The sequence below is a fragment of the Mesoplodon densirostris genome, chromosome 10 (genome assembly GCF_025265405.1).
Source record: "Mesoplodon densirostris isolate mMesDen1 chromosome 10, mMesDen1 primary haplotype, whole genome shotgun sequence".
NCBI classification, from domain to species: Eukaryota; Metazoa; Chordata; class Mammalia; order Artiodactyla; family Ziphiidae; genus Mesoplodon; species Mesoplodon densirostris.
In genome coordinates, this window is record NC_082670.1 from 73334819 (window position 1) to 73349276 (window position 14458).

The following is a 14458-nucleotide window of genomic DNA, read 5'->3' on the forward strand; positions in this document are numbered from 1 at the left end:
AGAGTGTCTTCAGTCCCTTGTCCCCAGGAAGCAGGCTCTTAACAGAGGAAAAACAAGTCTCCAAACCCCAAGTGGCAGGAGGTCCGGCTGTCCTGAAGTCGACTCTGGCCCAAGGGCAGCCCTTAAATATCCAGGAAGAGGAGGCTGGCTAAACCCACTTGGGATTATACATTATACACGGTCAAGGCTAAGTGGCGAGATAGGCTGCTGTGGAGGGAGGGCCCGCTCTTGCGGAAACCAGCAACAATCACCCCTGCAGCCCTGCCTGGGTGTGCGAGCGCCGCCGTCGGGAGGGCTGCACACACCTCACAAAAGGGGATTACTTGGGGGTGGGGGCGGGGAGGTGCTTTCACTGCACACCTGCCTGACAAGTTCCATCTGGGCACACCTGGGAGGACCCGCCCCCAGGGAAAATGGCAGAACTGCTCTAAAGTCTGGAGTCTCTTTCCACAAACAACAGCTGGTCCGTCCGGGAAAGAGGGACCCCGAGAGCCCCTGAGAGTGGTCAGGCAGCTCAGCCCACACCGGGCCTGCCCAGTGTTCCCACCTTCCCTGTGTGGGATGCCTCACCCGAGCAGCCCATCAGATAGGAAACTGCCAGGACCTTGGGGGGCAGGGGCAGGGTGTCTTGAAGCAATGAGTCACTCTATTCAACTCCCCAGAGCGAACAGGCCAAAATCCTTATCCTTGTTGAGTTTGGTCAGCAGCGTTGCAAGCAACAACCTGGACCTTTAAACCATAGGGCTGGGTGGCCTGCCCGCGGCTGCTCCCACGGCGCACATGTTCCGGTCCCCGAGCCCAGCGGCCCCCAGTGAGTCACAGGAACCTGAATGTGTGACATCACAGCCTTGCTGTGGCCAGCCTCAAGCACAGCTGCCATGAGAAAACAGTTGGAGCAGGAATTTCATGGCTTGGTATTTTTAAAAAGCAGCAAGACGTGAAATCGGAGTCAAAAATAACTTTGCTGTGGGCTTCTGAGGCGAAACCACCGGCCGCCTGCAGGGCTCAGGCCCCTCACTGCAGCCTCCCTAGCTCCCGGGTACCGCCCACATTGCCGAGCTGTGCCCCACGCCCACGCCCAGGCCCTCGCCCTTGAGGAAGACCCAGGGCCCCTGCAACTTCCAGACACCACCCAACCTCTGTCACTCAGGAGCCCGTGAAGGAAGTGAAGGGAGCCAAGGTGGCAGGTGAGCTCCCAGGGGACTCTGGCTGTGAAAACAGCCTCTCCCTGCTCACTGGTGAGCGTCCCAGCACCCGCAAGAGGGACCCTAAATCACTTGGCAGAACCCCCAGAAGAACACCAGGGGAAAGGTCAGGGCCTCTGAATGCCCATCACCAAGCAGGCAGGCCTGGCAGGGGTCCACTCTGGAGCCCCTCCTCTTGGGGTGGCCGCAAGGGCAGAGGCCCGGCCAGGGGTGGAGGGGAGGGGCGACTCATGGAAAGAAGGCCCTGAGAGCAGTCCTGGCCCCACCTGAGACGCCGACCTCTGCTGCCCACCCCAGAGGGCAGACAGATGGGCAGGGCCTCAAGTTTCCCCTCAGTGGAGGAGGAAACCATGGCTTCCTCAGAAAAAGGCAAGGCTGTGCCAGAGCATCTGCGGCTTCTAACTCCTGGTCTGAGCTTTGCTCTGACTCCTGCAGGCCTCTGGGACTGAGCCATCTATCTCAGGAAGAGAAGACTGGGGCAGGCCCAGCAGGACAGTGACCAGGGTGGCCACAGGACAGGTGTGTGTTCTCCCCAGACGGGGAGGGGAGAAGCCCAGGACAGGCTCCCGAGAGGAAGGGGGGGGCACACACACGGCTCCCAGCACCCATACTTGTGACCTCAGCCCTAGTTGCTTTTGAGAATTCCCATGAGAGGTTTTGAAAAACCAAAAAGTCACCCAAAGGAAAACCTAAATCCCATCGTGAGGACATCTATTTCCCCCACAACCATTACGGTAACTCAATTCAGAGGATGGCTGTCACAAGATATATATATACATCTTTGAAGAGCTTTAATCTTGGCCCCAATGCCTGGGTCTGGGTTCAAGGACCGCAGCTAATGGGCCCCACGACCCACCCCTGATTTTCAACAGTCCCCAGGCACCCAGTCCCTCTCGTCACCTCCTGGGCCCTCCTCCTTCCTGGACATGGGGAAAGACCTCCTCTTTGTCTCCCTCCCATCCTAATGCCTAGTCAGACCACTAGATCTCACTGGCAGCTCAAAAGCATTCCTGGCACTCCAGCAGTTACAGACACGCGTGGAATGTCCACTCTTGTGTCACCTGACCACCCTGGTGTTTTCCCACACTGACCCTTGGAGAACATCGACCTAGCACACCCAGGTAACCCAGAGCTTCACCATAGTGCTCAGAGGACACGAGCAGGCTTGGCTGTCCCCACTTTACATGCGAGGAAGCTGAGGCTCTGGGGAGTAACATCACCTGCCCAAGGTCACCCAGGTGATGAGCGGTGGAGTTGGCCCTCAAGACCAGGAGGGCAAGTATGCCCAGGCTAATGGGCAGTGGCTCACTGGGCTGAGCAGAGCAGCCCTGACACCCAAGGGAGGTACCTCTGTTCCCCACAGCTGACAGGGACGTGTAAGGCCAAACACCCCCTGGCAGCTCAGGACACAGTGTCCAGCTGGGATCATGGTACTGAGGAGCTCAGTGAGGCCCCAAACAGCAATCTCACAGGGGCAAGGGGGGGTTTCCCCCACACAAAGAAGGGCCAGGGCAAGGGGGTGTGCTCTCTGGCTGGTGACCTCAGGGGCCGGGCCTGCTGGGCTCTGTGATCACAGAGCGCTGAGCAAGAGCTTCTGGCCTTAACTTTCAGAAAGGTCAAGTTTGGTTTGCAGATAAACTTCTCAATGAAGCCATACCTAACTACATAGAAATGGTTAGCAAGGGAAGCTGGGGAAGCTCTGACCTACAGCAGGTCGAGCTCAGGATCACCTGGCATCCTGGAGAAGCCCCAGGCTGAGTGGACCACAGAGCTGGTCCAGGCACAAGCCGTATCTAGGCACAACACCCTATCTGCACCGGGCATGAGGTGACCTGTGAGCACCAGGCAGGAGGATAACACAGGGCTGCAGAGGAAAGCCCTTGGAAAGTTGCAGGCCTCCGATAAACATCAGGAGGAAAATTATGATGAGGATGTGATCCCCACACTCTGAGGACTTCCCATCTAAAACAACACTGTGGGAGGACCCGACAGCCTGGGGCAGCCCGAAGAGTGAACCTGTTCAGGCGTGAGATGCACGAAGGGCTGTGTACCTTGCAAGGCCATCCCATCCTATTTCCCTGAATAAATACACCTCTGAAAAACAATGTATGCACTTTACTAAAAAGGTATTCCTAAAAAAATAAAACCACACAACCCCAATTCAGGAGTTAAAGGGCTGGATTCAGATGCCGCACATGTCCCTGGGGCAGTCTGCTTTCCAATGGGGGCTAAAGGAAGCGCCTCACTCCCTCGGGAGCCCAGCGGCATCGCAGGGGCTGACTGCTGTGCTGCCCTGCCCATCTCCTCACCCCCTTCCTCCCTCCTGCGGTGAACCTGAGCCAGGGCAGCTGCAGAACTCGCCTCCTGGGGGAAGGGCCCTGACAGCTCCACCCCCCGCCCAGGTCCCAACCTCTCTGTGTCCCTGTCCCTACTCCATGCCAGACCCTCAGCATGGGTGTGGCCCGACTCTGCCTTGCTCAGTGGCCGCACCAGCAGCGCAAATGCCTACGTTGCTTCTTTTAGCCCAGGCCAAAGGACTTGTGGCCCTCTCCACCGGGCCCACAGGACTCCCGTCTGGCGCACTCTGCCCAGCTGTCTCCCACGGTCCTGGTTGCCTGCTCCTCCTAGGAGGCCTGGCTCTGACATCAGCAGATTCAGTCCTGGGCCCTCCTAAGGGTGGGACTGGGTCTCGCTCAGGGCCCCACACACAGAAAAGGCTCAGCGAACGTGTGCGCACGGAGGGGACCCTCCACACCTGCTGTGAGGGCGGGGGAAAGGATCTCCTGGGCAGGGAGGCAGGGGGAACTGGGGAGCTATTTCTGGTGCCGTCGTGAGGATCCCCTGCACCCATGCCAGCCAGGCCCTGAACAGTGACAAGGTCAGCAGCAGGAGCAGCACTGAGCACATCAGCAGCACATGGCGTTGCTGGGCACCGTTCAAAGAGCTGCACACTGGCTGACACACCCCATCCGCACAAGAGGCCCGTGAAGTGGATGCAATTATCAGCTCTGTGTCCCAGATCTGGAAACTGAGGCATGAAGAGGTTAAGTGACTTGCCCAAGGTCACTGAGCTAGAAGTGGGAAAGCCAGGACTTGCACCCAAACAAGCTCTGAGCCACATTTTCCTCCAGGCCCGCTCAGCCGCCTGACCTCTGGGCCTCTGGTTTGCACAGAGCGTCCACGGACGAGGACTGAGGCCGGGTCCTTAGCCTTCAGACGGGTGCCAAATGAGCCACACACCTCCAGAGAGGGTTCGACCATTGGGCCGCATCCAGCCTGCTGAGCGGGAAGGCAGGCTCTGAAGACAGTTAACCTCCACAGCGGAGCGCCTTCTGTCACTCGGGACTGGAGGCTCTGTGACTCGCTCAGTAAACATCCTGGCCGCTGCCCACTGCAGCCCTGGGCTTCTTCCCTGAAGGATGCTCTTCAGGAGGGAGGCCCACAGGACCTAGAAGGCAGTGTCCCTCTCAGAGGCCTCTCAGAAATAGACTTCCTTGTTGGGGAGGGAAAGGGCAGTGATGGGGCGGGACGGCGGAGAACAGCATGATTCAGACAGAGAAGTCCGAGGTCGGTGCCAGTGTCGGGGTGGCCGCGACACCCCCTGCTCCTCCAAAGCAGAGGCGCGCGCGCCAGGAGAGTGAGGCGTGCCGCTGAGGGGAAAGCATCCGAGGCCAACGCCCACGGGCCAAGTAGGCGCAGAGCCCCAGCTGAGCTACCCGCATGGGGAGAAGGACGGCGGTGGTCACCCGGCTCTAGGCCTCAGGGGAGCCTCCAGAGAGGGGGCTGCCCGCAGCCAGGCTGGTCCCAACGGGAGGGGTAGCTCTGGCTGGAGCTAAACACCTCAGCTAGGGCCCCAACTCCAGGAGGGGATGTGGGCCCAGAAAATAACTGGCGACCAAGCCCGAGGTAGCGTGCAAATTCGTGCAGACGCCTCCCCACACCATTTTGAAAACAGGTTGCACTCTAAGGTCTCAGCTGGGGGCTTCATCTGTGGGTCCCAAGTTGCCTCAAAATATGTTGACTCCATCAGGAACACGCCACACTTTGTGGCCTTCAGGAACGCACACTGTCTGGCAAAGCGGGTGACTGGTTGATGGGCTTGGCCGTTGGTGGGGGGGCAGTGCTGTCTGGATTTGCAAAGGGGCTGAGCGGTGTGACCCCGGCCACAGGCCAAGGTTTCACTTATTCCCTGTGATGCCAGTTTCTTACAAAGTTACTACCAGACTCCTGACTGCTAACACATAACAAAACCTTCCATGTACACCCTTAAAACACAGTGACAGGAAATGTTTCTAGTGTTATACTCCTCTGGATCCAATGAGGCTATTTTTAACTACCTTCTCAGACTTAATTTCCAATTTTATCCTATAAAGTTCTAATTCATTCCACCTCCCCTGAACTCTCACTTGACGAGGCTGTGAAGAACATGAGGCAGGCTTGGCAGTTTCTGACGGCTCTGAGGTGGGAGAAGTTTTCTGTCTTTGCTCATCTCCCTCTCAGCACACGCCTCCTCCTCCAGGGCTAAGAGGCTCTCGGCAATGTCTGTATGATGTGCGCATAGTCCCACCATCCCCTAGTCACCGATGCCTGACCTTTCCCCTCAAATGTCCTTCCTTCAGTGGGTCCAGGGTGTGCAGTACCAGCTGGGATGCTGTGACATGCCGTGGACCATGGGACACAATGTTGGGGAGGTTTTCACACTTAGCCCGAGATCCAGAGGTAGGGAAGGGACGCCACGCCACTTCAGCTCCATCTCTGTCAGAGACCCAAGGGTCCTTGGCCTCCCTCCTGCATTCCCCCCTCTAGCCGTGAGCCAGCACAGACGGGGGCGGGGGGTCTGCACCCAGAGCCCAGGAGGGAAGGGGCCTGAGGACCTTTAAATCCTGCCTCGGCCCAGCTGCCACCACCACCTACATGCCCCATGTCAGCTGTGCTGGGCTCTGCTTGTTGCCTGGATATGCCCATGACCCCTCCAGACCTGCAGGCAGGCTGTTCCCTCTGCAGCACTGCTCTTCCACCCCAGGAGAAGATGCCCCACTGGGCATGCCCACAGTGCTGGCTGCCACCTCTCGTCAGGGCGCTTTGCTCTCACTGGAATTGCTGCAGTGCAAGTCTGTGTTATGAGCTGCCAGATGCACTTACGCTCCTGGTGGTGATGGGGCCATGTTGATCTCCCTGATGAGGGTGGTCAGTGCCACAGCTAACATCTACTGAGCAGCTATCTAGGGCCAGGCACAGGTCAAACTTCCTGCAGATTCATCTCCTTTAATCCTGACCACAAACATGGCAGGCTCATCACAGATAAACACACCAGGGCTTGGAGAGCCGAAGGGATGTCTCCAAGGTCGCTCAGAGGATAAGAAGCAGCACCAGCTCGAACCCAGAGCCTGGGCTCTCGGATGCCTTGACTCACTGCACGCTGTTCCCTGGCATATCCCTCGAGTGCCCACCCAGCGAAGAGTCAAATGAACGGACAGCGTTTCTTTCAAAGCTCTGTTGTGGCCCAGGCCAGCACTGGGTGGGCACTCCCTGGCAGGATTCAGTGTTGGTGATTTTGGGGTCCAGTGGCTTGGCCAGGGATTGGATGGCTCTGAAAGCCAGGATCCCAGGGCAGGCACTGCTATTTCATTAATTTGGGCTGGAAAATAGGTATATTATAATTATATTTTTAAAAAATCCAGCACCCGGAGGTCACGGTGCTGAGAGCTCGGTGCGGGAACAGGCATCAGGAAGAGCGGTTGCGGGGGACCCGGGTGGGCTGGGCTCGGAAGCCAGTTGCAGCTCCCAGCCCTGCCAGGAGATGCAGGTACTGTGGGGGAGGGCCGGGGCGCAGTGCAGGCAGCTGTGTCAATCTTTTCCCCTCCAGGAACTCGCCGGTATCTGGGGACAGTGGGTTGTTCAGCTGCACCGGGCCTGCTGGGGTCGCCGCCTGGGAGCCAGGAGGCGAGGAGCTCACGGCTCCGAGCGGGCCTCGACCTGGCCTGGCGCAGTTAATGACAGCAGGGACGGGGAGGCCCGGGGAGCTGGGCACCTGATCCAGGGCCGCAGCCGGGAGCGACGTCACCTCGGCTCTTTAATGTGCCACCTGCATCCCCTCGGTCCTTACCTTCATAGTTCTTTCTCCCTCTGTGTGTCCTGAACCCGTTAAAAGTGACCCCTGAGAATATTGGATGGTATTGAGGAATTATCATTAACCTTGTTGGGTGTGATGACAGTAATGTGGTTAGGATAAGGAGAGAGAGAGAGAGAAAAAAAAAGACGAAATACTGAAAGTTTTGACAGATTAAAAAAAAAAAAAAACAAACCAGCACCCGCTGGCCAACTTCAAATGGTCCAAATGCCAGGCCAAGTGCAGACGATGGGGTGAATTCACGTCACGGCCTACCTGCGTGAGGACGTCCAGCTGGCCTACAATGTGCTCCAGCGTGCTGGTCAGCGTCTGGGGCATGCTGACGGGCTCTTGGGGCTGGCTCTGCATCGACTCCTGACTCCTGCCCCTGCCTGGTGGGATGGGGGAATCCACTTCTGGCTAAAGACAATGAAAGGAAAGAGAACCCCTTAGTCTTGAGTCAGTGCTTGAGGAAACACCGAGAGGAAGAGCTCCTTGAAGGATCAAGTGGAAAACCACCAGCAAACTCGAGAAGATGAGTTCCAAATGTTGGTGAGCAATGGCGGTGTGGCGGGACTCCCACATCCGGGCTTGTGTGCTCCCTTCCAGCTCCCCTTTCTGAGCAGAGGCCGTGAGTGAGGAGCGGAATCAAAGCACCTGGCAGTCCGGGCTGCAGGGGCCTGGGAGGGATGTGCAGGTGGGCTCTTGGAGGCCCTCAGAGAGGCCAGGGGCTGCCAGCTCTTCACACGGCATGCCCTCCACTAGGCCTGTCAGAGTGCGGGACCCCTGAAGCCCAGCCTGGCTTTGAAGTCACCCTTCCTCCTGGTTAGCTCAAGGTCAATTCCCCACCCCAGGAATGGGGGTGGCCCAGAACAAGCGGGAGGTTCCAACCCTGCCCTGGCTAGATCCCCTGGGAAAACAGATTCTACATGAACGTCCTGGCCTGATGGCTGGCGGGAGTCAGAATCCACAGGACAGGCGCCCCGGGCTGCTTCAGAGAAGACTCCAGGAACATGAGGGACTTGGTGTTTCTGCCTAAGATCCTCAGTCCCCAAATGCAGAAGCCATCCTCCTCCTCCTCCACTACCACTGAGGGCAAGTGATTTCCTAAGGGGGCTCATTCCAGTCCAGTGTGTGTCCCCCCAAAGTCAGGCACTGCTCTGCACACAAAGGCTTCTCCTGACCCCAGAAGCATCGTGCATGTGTTCAGCAGGGCAGAATGCCGGGAGCCTCCCAAGGACACGGTGGGCAGATGCTCAGGAACCTACAGTTCCTCTGTGGACTCGCCCGCTGTGGGAATGACATGCTCAGTGAGGCCGACACTCTCGGCCAGCCCCCAAACCCCAGTAACCCATAAAGGCAGCCACACTTGGGGCTCAGTGTTTTCAACCATAGCCTCACTGACGGACATTCCAAATGTTACCACATCATTCCCTGGCTTTGCCAGTCATCCAGGGCTCTCTACCGGCACTGGGAGAAAATTCAACCCCCTTGACGGGGCACCCTGCTCCCGCCTGCCTCCTTCCGCAGCTCTGCTCCCACCTCAGTGCTCCCGTGCCCAGCTCCCAGGGCCCCTCATCTACCCTTCTTTCCCCCTGCTCCGAGCATCCTGTCCTCCACTCACCTTGCAACCCCCCATGCCCAATCGGAAGCTCCTCTGTGCTCCGCACCTGGGCCTGCCCCATCCCTGCCCTGTTCCTCCAGCCACTGCGTCTCCAGGGCCAGGACACGAGTGGGATGAATCAATGCCAGACCACCCACAGGGCCTGCCACCTGCCCATGTGCCTGTGCCCCCTATTCCTGTCTTCTGCCTGCACTCATCGCGCCTCTCCCCTCTAAACCCAGGGCATCACTAGGCTCAAAGCTTGTCAACTCCCCATACACCACAGAGCTAGGGTACTCCACCCAGCACTCCTCCACCCCTCAATGCCACAGCCACTGGAGAATACTGGCTATGACTGGGGCTCACCTAGGATGCCTCACACCTGCCACTGGCAGCCTGCTTGCATCTCCTCTGAGTTGGCCCATCTTTTGGATAAATCCAGTGGCCTAGCCCCAGGAAGATGCTCTGCCCTGGACATGTTCACCTGGGCAGGCCTCAGAGTCCTTGAGAAGAATCAGCCCGGAAGAGGATTCCCAAGCATCAAAGGGCAGTTTAGCACGTGGACCCTACCTGCATATTTTCCTTTATTAGGAAAGTGTTCTAATCTCATAGATAACAAACTCTCAAGTGCATGTCAATTTGAACTTGGAAAAATGCAGGCCCTGGTGGTTAAAGAGAAATTGAATGTGAGACACAAGCCTGAGGAGGATCCTTGAAAGCAGGAGCAGGGCCATGTCCACATGCCCACCGTTGGCCTATCTGCTTGCGGCACTGTGGCCATTTTGTAAGACCTCAGCCCACCGGGGCTAGGCTCTTCCAGTCCTCCAGGAATCGATACACTTCAGCTCTCAAAGCCCATCCCAAAAGGAATGTTCCAGAAGCCCTGACTGGCCTTCACCTCACCGCAGTGGCCCCCAGACCCACGCAGTGCTGTCGGGAGACAAAGCAGAGTGCAGCAGGGAAGAGCAGTGACTCGGACAGGCTGTGGTCGATATCTGAGCTCTACCACTGACCAGCTAGGTGGCCCTGGGCAAGAGGTTTAATCCCTCCTGGCCTCCACTTCCTCATCTTCTATAAAATGGGGGTGATGACTGGGCCTGTCCTTCCAAGGGCTGAGCTGTAAGAGGTGCTTATCTGCAAATCACCCACAGGCCTTTCTTAAGAAGCCAGTGCCTACTGCTTCCAAAGGACCCCCCTTCCAGACACGCACGCTCTTCCTCTGGACACTGAGTCCCCCTGGCTCCCTCAGGAAAGGCCACCAGAGGGAGGGTGGGAACCTGGCAGCCCTCTGTCCTGACAGCCAGACGGGCGCTGCCTGCTGCCTGGGAAGGAGGGGATGGAAATTCTGAATGTTTCTGCAGAGTGGCCCAGAAATGGACAGTGTGGAGCCGAGTCTCTGGAAGCAGGGGCGGGGGGGGGGGTGAGCACCGCTGACTTTACCAACAGGAACCCTCCTTCTGAGCCCAAGCCCAGCCAGCTCCAAAAGAGTACTGAGGACCGCAGTCACATGCCCGAACCAGGGAGGTGGCCTCTGGAAGAGAGGGCTGCAGGAACCTGAGGCTCAGACAGGAAGTGACTGTCAGAAGGTACCCAGCCTCCAGCCTTGCTCACAAGTCCAGGGTTCTGCCTGCCCTGGGCTATTCCTCCAGCCACAGCATTCGCTCCTGCTCTTACCTTCACCAGGACACAGCCCTTCTTTGCAACCTTGCCCGCTCTTACCAGAAGACATTAGAGCACTTGACACACCGCACGTAAAGATGGCTATCGCTGTGGTTTACTTGCCACCCATGTGCCAGCATCTTATATGTCACTTCATTTAATCCCTACAATGACCCCTCACAGCAGGCATTACTAACCTTAATTTTCAGATGGGGAAGCAGGCTCAGGGAGGTTAACTCACTTGCTCTAATACAGGAAATGACGGCTGGGATCTGAACCCAAAGTACAGGCATTTCCTGACAGGAAGCAGCCTCTGACAGGTGGCATGGCCTGCGGATTTGCTTCCACACCCCCAGCTCCTCTCTTCCATCCTTGTGGAGGCTCCTGGCTCCTGGCTCTAACACTTCCTGCGTCATTCCCCCACCCCACCTGCCCTGGAATGCCTGCCTGGCACAGAGCTGAACACAGAGCAGGCCCTCCACACACACTCAATGCCTCAAAGAGCCAAGCCCATCATGGTGACACTCCTGTGAAATGACACCTTCCCAAGGCAAAGGGCCAGCAGTCCCGCCCCACTGCACATCATCGCAGGTACTCACCTGCACTCCAGCACTCTGCAGATGTGGCATTTCCCCAAGAGCTCAGCAGATAAGCAATAAAGCAGAGGTAAGAAGATGATGGGCAAGAGCAGGAAGAGAAGCACATTCAAGGGCTGTGACGGGATAACAGGAGCAGTGTTTAAGGGGAGAAATCCTATCAGTGCTTTGTCTGTTCCACATCCAAGGGTACTAGGGGCCCTGCCTGGTGGTCCTTGTTAGTTCTCTCACAGGTAAGATTACAACAACATTAACCCAAACACACATACCTAGAAAGTCACACCAAGTCGACAACTTTCACTTGTACCAAATATAAACATCTTAACATCAAAAGAAAAAAAAAAGGTCAAACTCAGAATAGATGAATCTATTTAACTTCGTGGCAATCTCATTTGGGGTCTGTAGGTGTCCCCACCCTGGTGTGGGATCCCGGGCTCTCACAGTAGTTTAATCTACTTGCCTCAGTTTCTGTTGCTGCCAGCTTGTCATACGCCACCATGAGCTCAGCACTGCGCACAGTAGGAGTTGCGTAAATATCTGTGGTTGCTTTCAGCCACTCAAACACATGGGTAACCAACCCATACATTTTCATTAAAAAACAAAAGAGCAGGACTTCCCTGGTGGCGCAGTGGTTAAGAATCCGCCTGCCAATGCAGGGGACACGGGTTCAAGCCCTGGTCTGGGAAGATCCCACATGCCACGGAGCAACTAAACCCGTGCGCCACAACTACTGAGCCTGCGCTCTAGAGCCCACGAGCCACAACTACTGAAGCCCGCGTGCCACAACTACTGAAGCCTGCGCATCTAGAACCCGTGCTCTGCAACAAGAGAAGCCACCACGATGTGAAGCCCACACACTGCAACGAAGAGTAGCCCCCGCTCACCGCAACTAGAGAAAGCCCGTGTGCAGCAACAAAGACCCAATGCAGCAATAATAAAATATAAAATGAATAAATAAATCTTTTTTAAAAAATTAAAAAAAAAAAAACAAAAAAACAAAAGAGCAGAGCTTGCAGGTCTTCCTTGTGACGAGAAATCAATCCATCTGGGATAACTTCTTTACTGGTCTCTGGATTGCCTATGGTCTCACCTTTTCATCATCAAAATGCAGGTGGGGATAAGAAGCTTCTGCCTAAGGTAGAGAAAGTTGGGGGAGGTATTAATCCTATCCTAACAAGAAAAAGAGAAACAATCTAAAAGGATCTTAACTTTTCTTAAATCAGAGAGCTGAGATCACGGAGCAAACAACTAGCCTGAAATCTAAGGAAAGGCAGACTCTTCCAAGGAAAACAGGAAGTGAGCATCGGCTCACCTCTGGCAAAGCCTGGGAAGAAGGGACACTGAGTGCCATACAAGTGGGTGAGAAGAACTGAGTTATGCATGTTAACAAGTTGCAGAGGCTGAGTGGCCAGGGTGAGAATGAAGAACCCCTGGGAGCCACAGATACAAGGGGAGTTTGCACCTGCTCACAGGGTCTTCTCCACAGACCTCCGCTGGGCATCCATGAGAAAGACGGGGTGGGGGGAAAAAGCCATCCTTGAGGGTGCAGGCCTGGAGGAGGGGAGTAGACACAGAAAAGGCACGAAGCCCTGCCAAGACCCTCCTTGCCTACGGAACAAAATCCTTAAGCTACTGGGGGAAGAGCAAAAAGAGATGAAACCCCCTCTTCCCTTGTGGGAGAGGCAGGAAACCATCCTGAGTGGAGATCATTGAGGTATTCAAAGGCTGAGGGAGGGGCAGGACTACTGAGAATGCCCTACTTCTAAGACCCAGGGACACAGGGCCTAAGACTGAAACTGGCCCAGGACAGCAGAGAATTCCTCCAACAAAGCTAGCAAGCACCAGGTAACAAGCACCAGCAGCCTACTGCTGGGGGAGGGACAAGACCATGGACACAGACATCCTCTGAGGGGCAGGACCCCAGGGTAGGCTGAAAGCTGGGGGTGGAGCAGGAACATTGAGAAAAATCCTCCAACACCCAGACCTCACCCTAAGTACAAGGTATCAACTCCTGATAAGACTGACTATTTACCCCAGTCTCTGCTATTCTGAACATGATGTCTGGCATTCAATAAAAACTTACGAGACACTCAAAAAGGCAAGAAAAAAAACCCCGACTGTCAAGAGACAAAGTAATCAGCAGAATTAGATTCAGATGACTTAGATGTGAGCACTATCAGATGGAGAAAAAATAATTATGATTAATGTGTTAAAGATTTTACTGGAAATTGTGGACAACATGCATGAACAGGTGGGGAATTTCAGCAGAGAGGTAGAAATTATAAGAAAGAGTCAATGGAAATGCTAGAAATAAGAAGCCCAATACCAGATATGAAGAATGACTTTGTTGGGCTACTACTGGGTTGGCCAAAATGTTCATTTGGGAAGAGGTTTTGGAAAAACCTGAACGATCTTCTTGACCAGTCCAACAGTAGGCTCAGCTCAACTGAGGAAAAGAAACCAATGACCTTGAAGACAGACCAGTTCCTCAAACTGAAACATAATAGGGGAAAAAAAAACCCAGAACGGACTACCTGTAAACTGTGGGACAATATCAAATTATCTAATACATGTGTGACTGAAATCCCAGAAGGAGAACAAAGAGAAAAGAGACATTTCTTATAGTACAACTTTACTGGTAATGAATTATCTCAGCTTTGGTTTGTCTGGGAAAAAAAAGGGGGGGGTCTTTATTTCTCCATTTTTAAAAGATTTTTTTTCTGCATATAGAATTCTGGGTTGACAGTTTTTTCTTTGGATACTTTTAAAATGTTACTTCCATGTCTTCCAGCTTGTGCAGTTTTATGAGAATAGTTCTGTAATTCTTATCTTTGATCCTCTGTACATAATGTCTCCTTTCTCTACCTTTTTTTTTTGCGGTACGCGGGCCTCTCACTGCTGTGGCCTCTCCCGTTGCGGAGCACAGGCTCCGGACGCGCAGGCTCAGCGGCCATGGCTCACGGGCCTAGCCGCTCCGTGGCATGTGGGATCTTCCCAGACCGGGGCACGAACCCGTGTCCCCTCCATCGGCAGGTGGACTCTCAACCACTGCGCCACCAGGGAAGCCCTCTCTATCTACTTTTAAGAATTTCTCTTAATCTTTGGTTTCAGAAGCTTGAATATAATTTGTGTAGGGTTCTGTTTTGTTTTTGTTTTTTCTTCAGCCTGCTTGTCATTTCTCTGAGCTTCTTGGATCTGTGGTTTGATGCCTTTCATCATTTTCCAAAAATTCTTGGCCATTATCTTTTCAATAGCACCAAAAAACATGAAATGTGTTATCAGTTTC

General features: G+C 54.9%; 1 protein-coding gene across 1 annotated transcript in view; it reads right to left on the minus strand.

Annotated features, from left to right (window-relative positions):
* The window catches only part of POC1A (POC1 centriolar protein A), a 73572-nt gene that overhangs the window by 12984 nt on the left and 46130 nt on the right, over nt 1-14458 (minus strand). The window contains exon 10 of the mRNA XM_060109581.1: nt 7591-7734. Coding sequence (XP_059965564.1) covers nt 7591-7734 — 144 coding nt within the window. The remainder of the gene's footprint in view (nt 1-7590; nt 7735-14458) is intronic.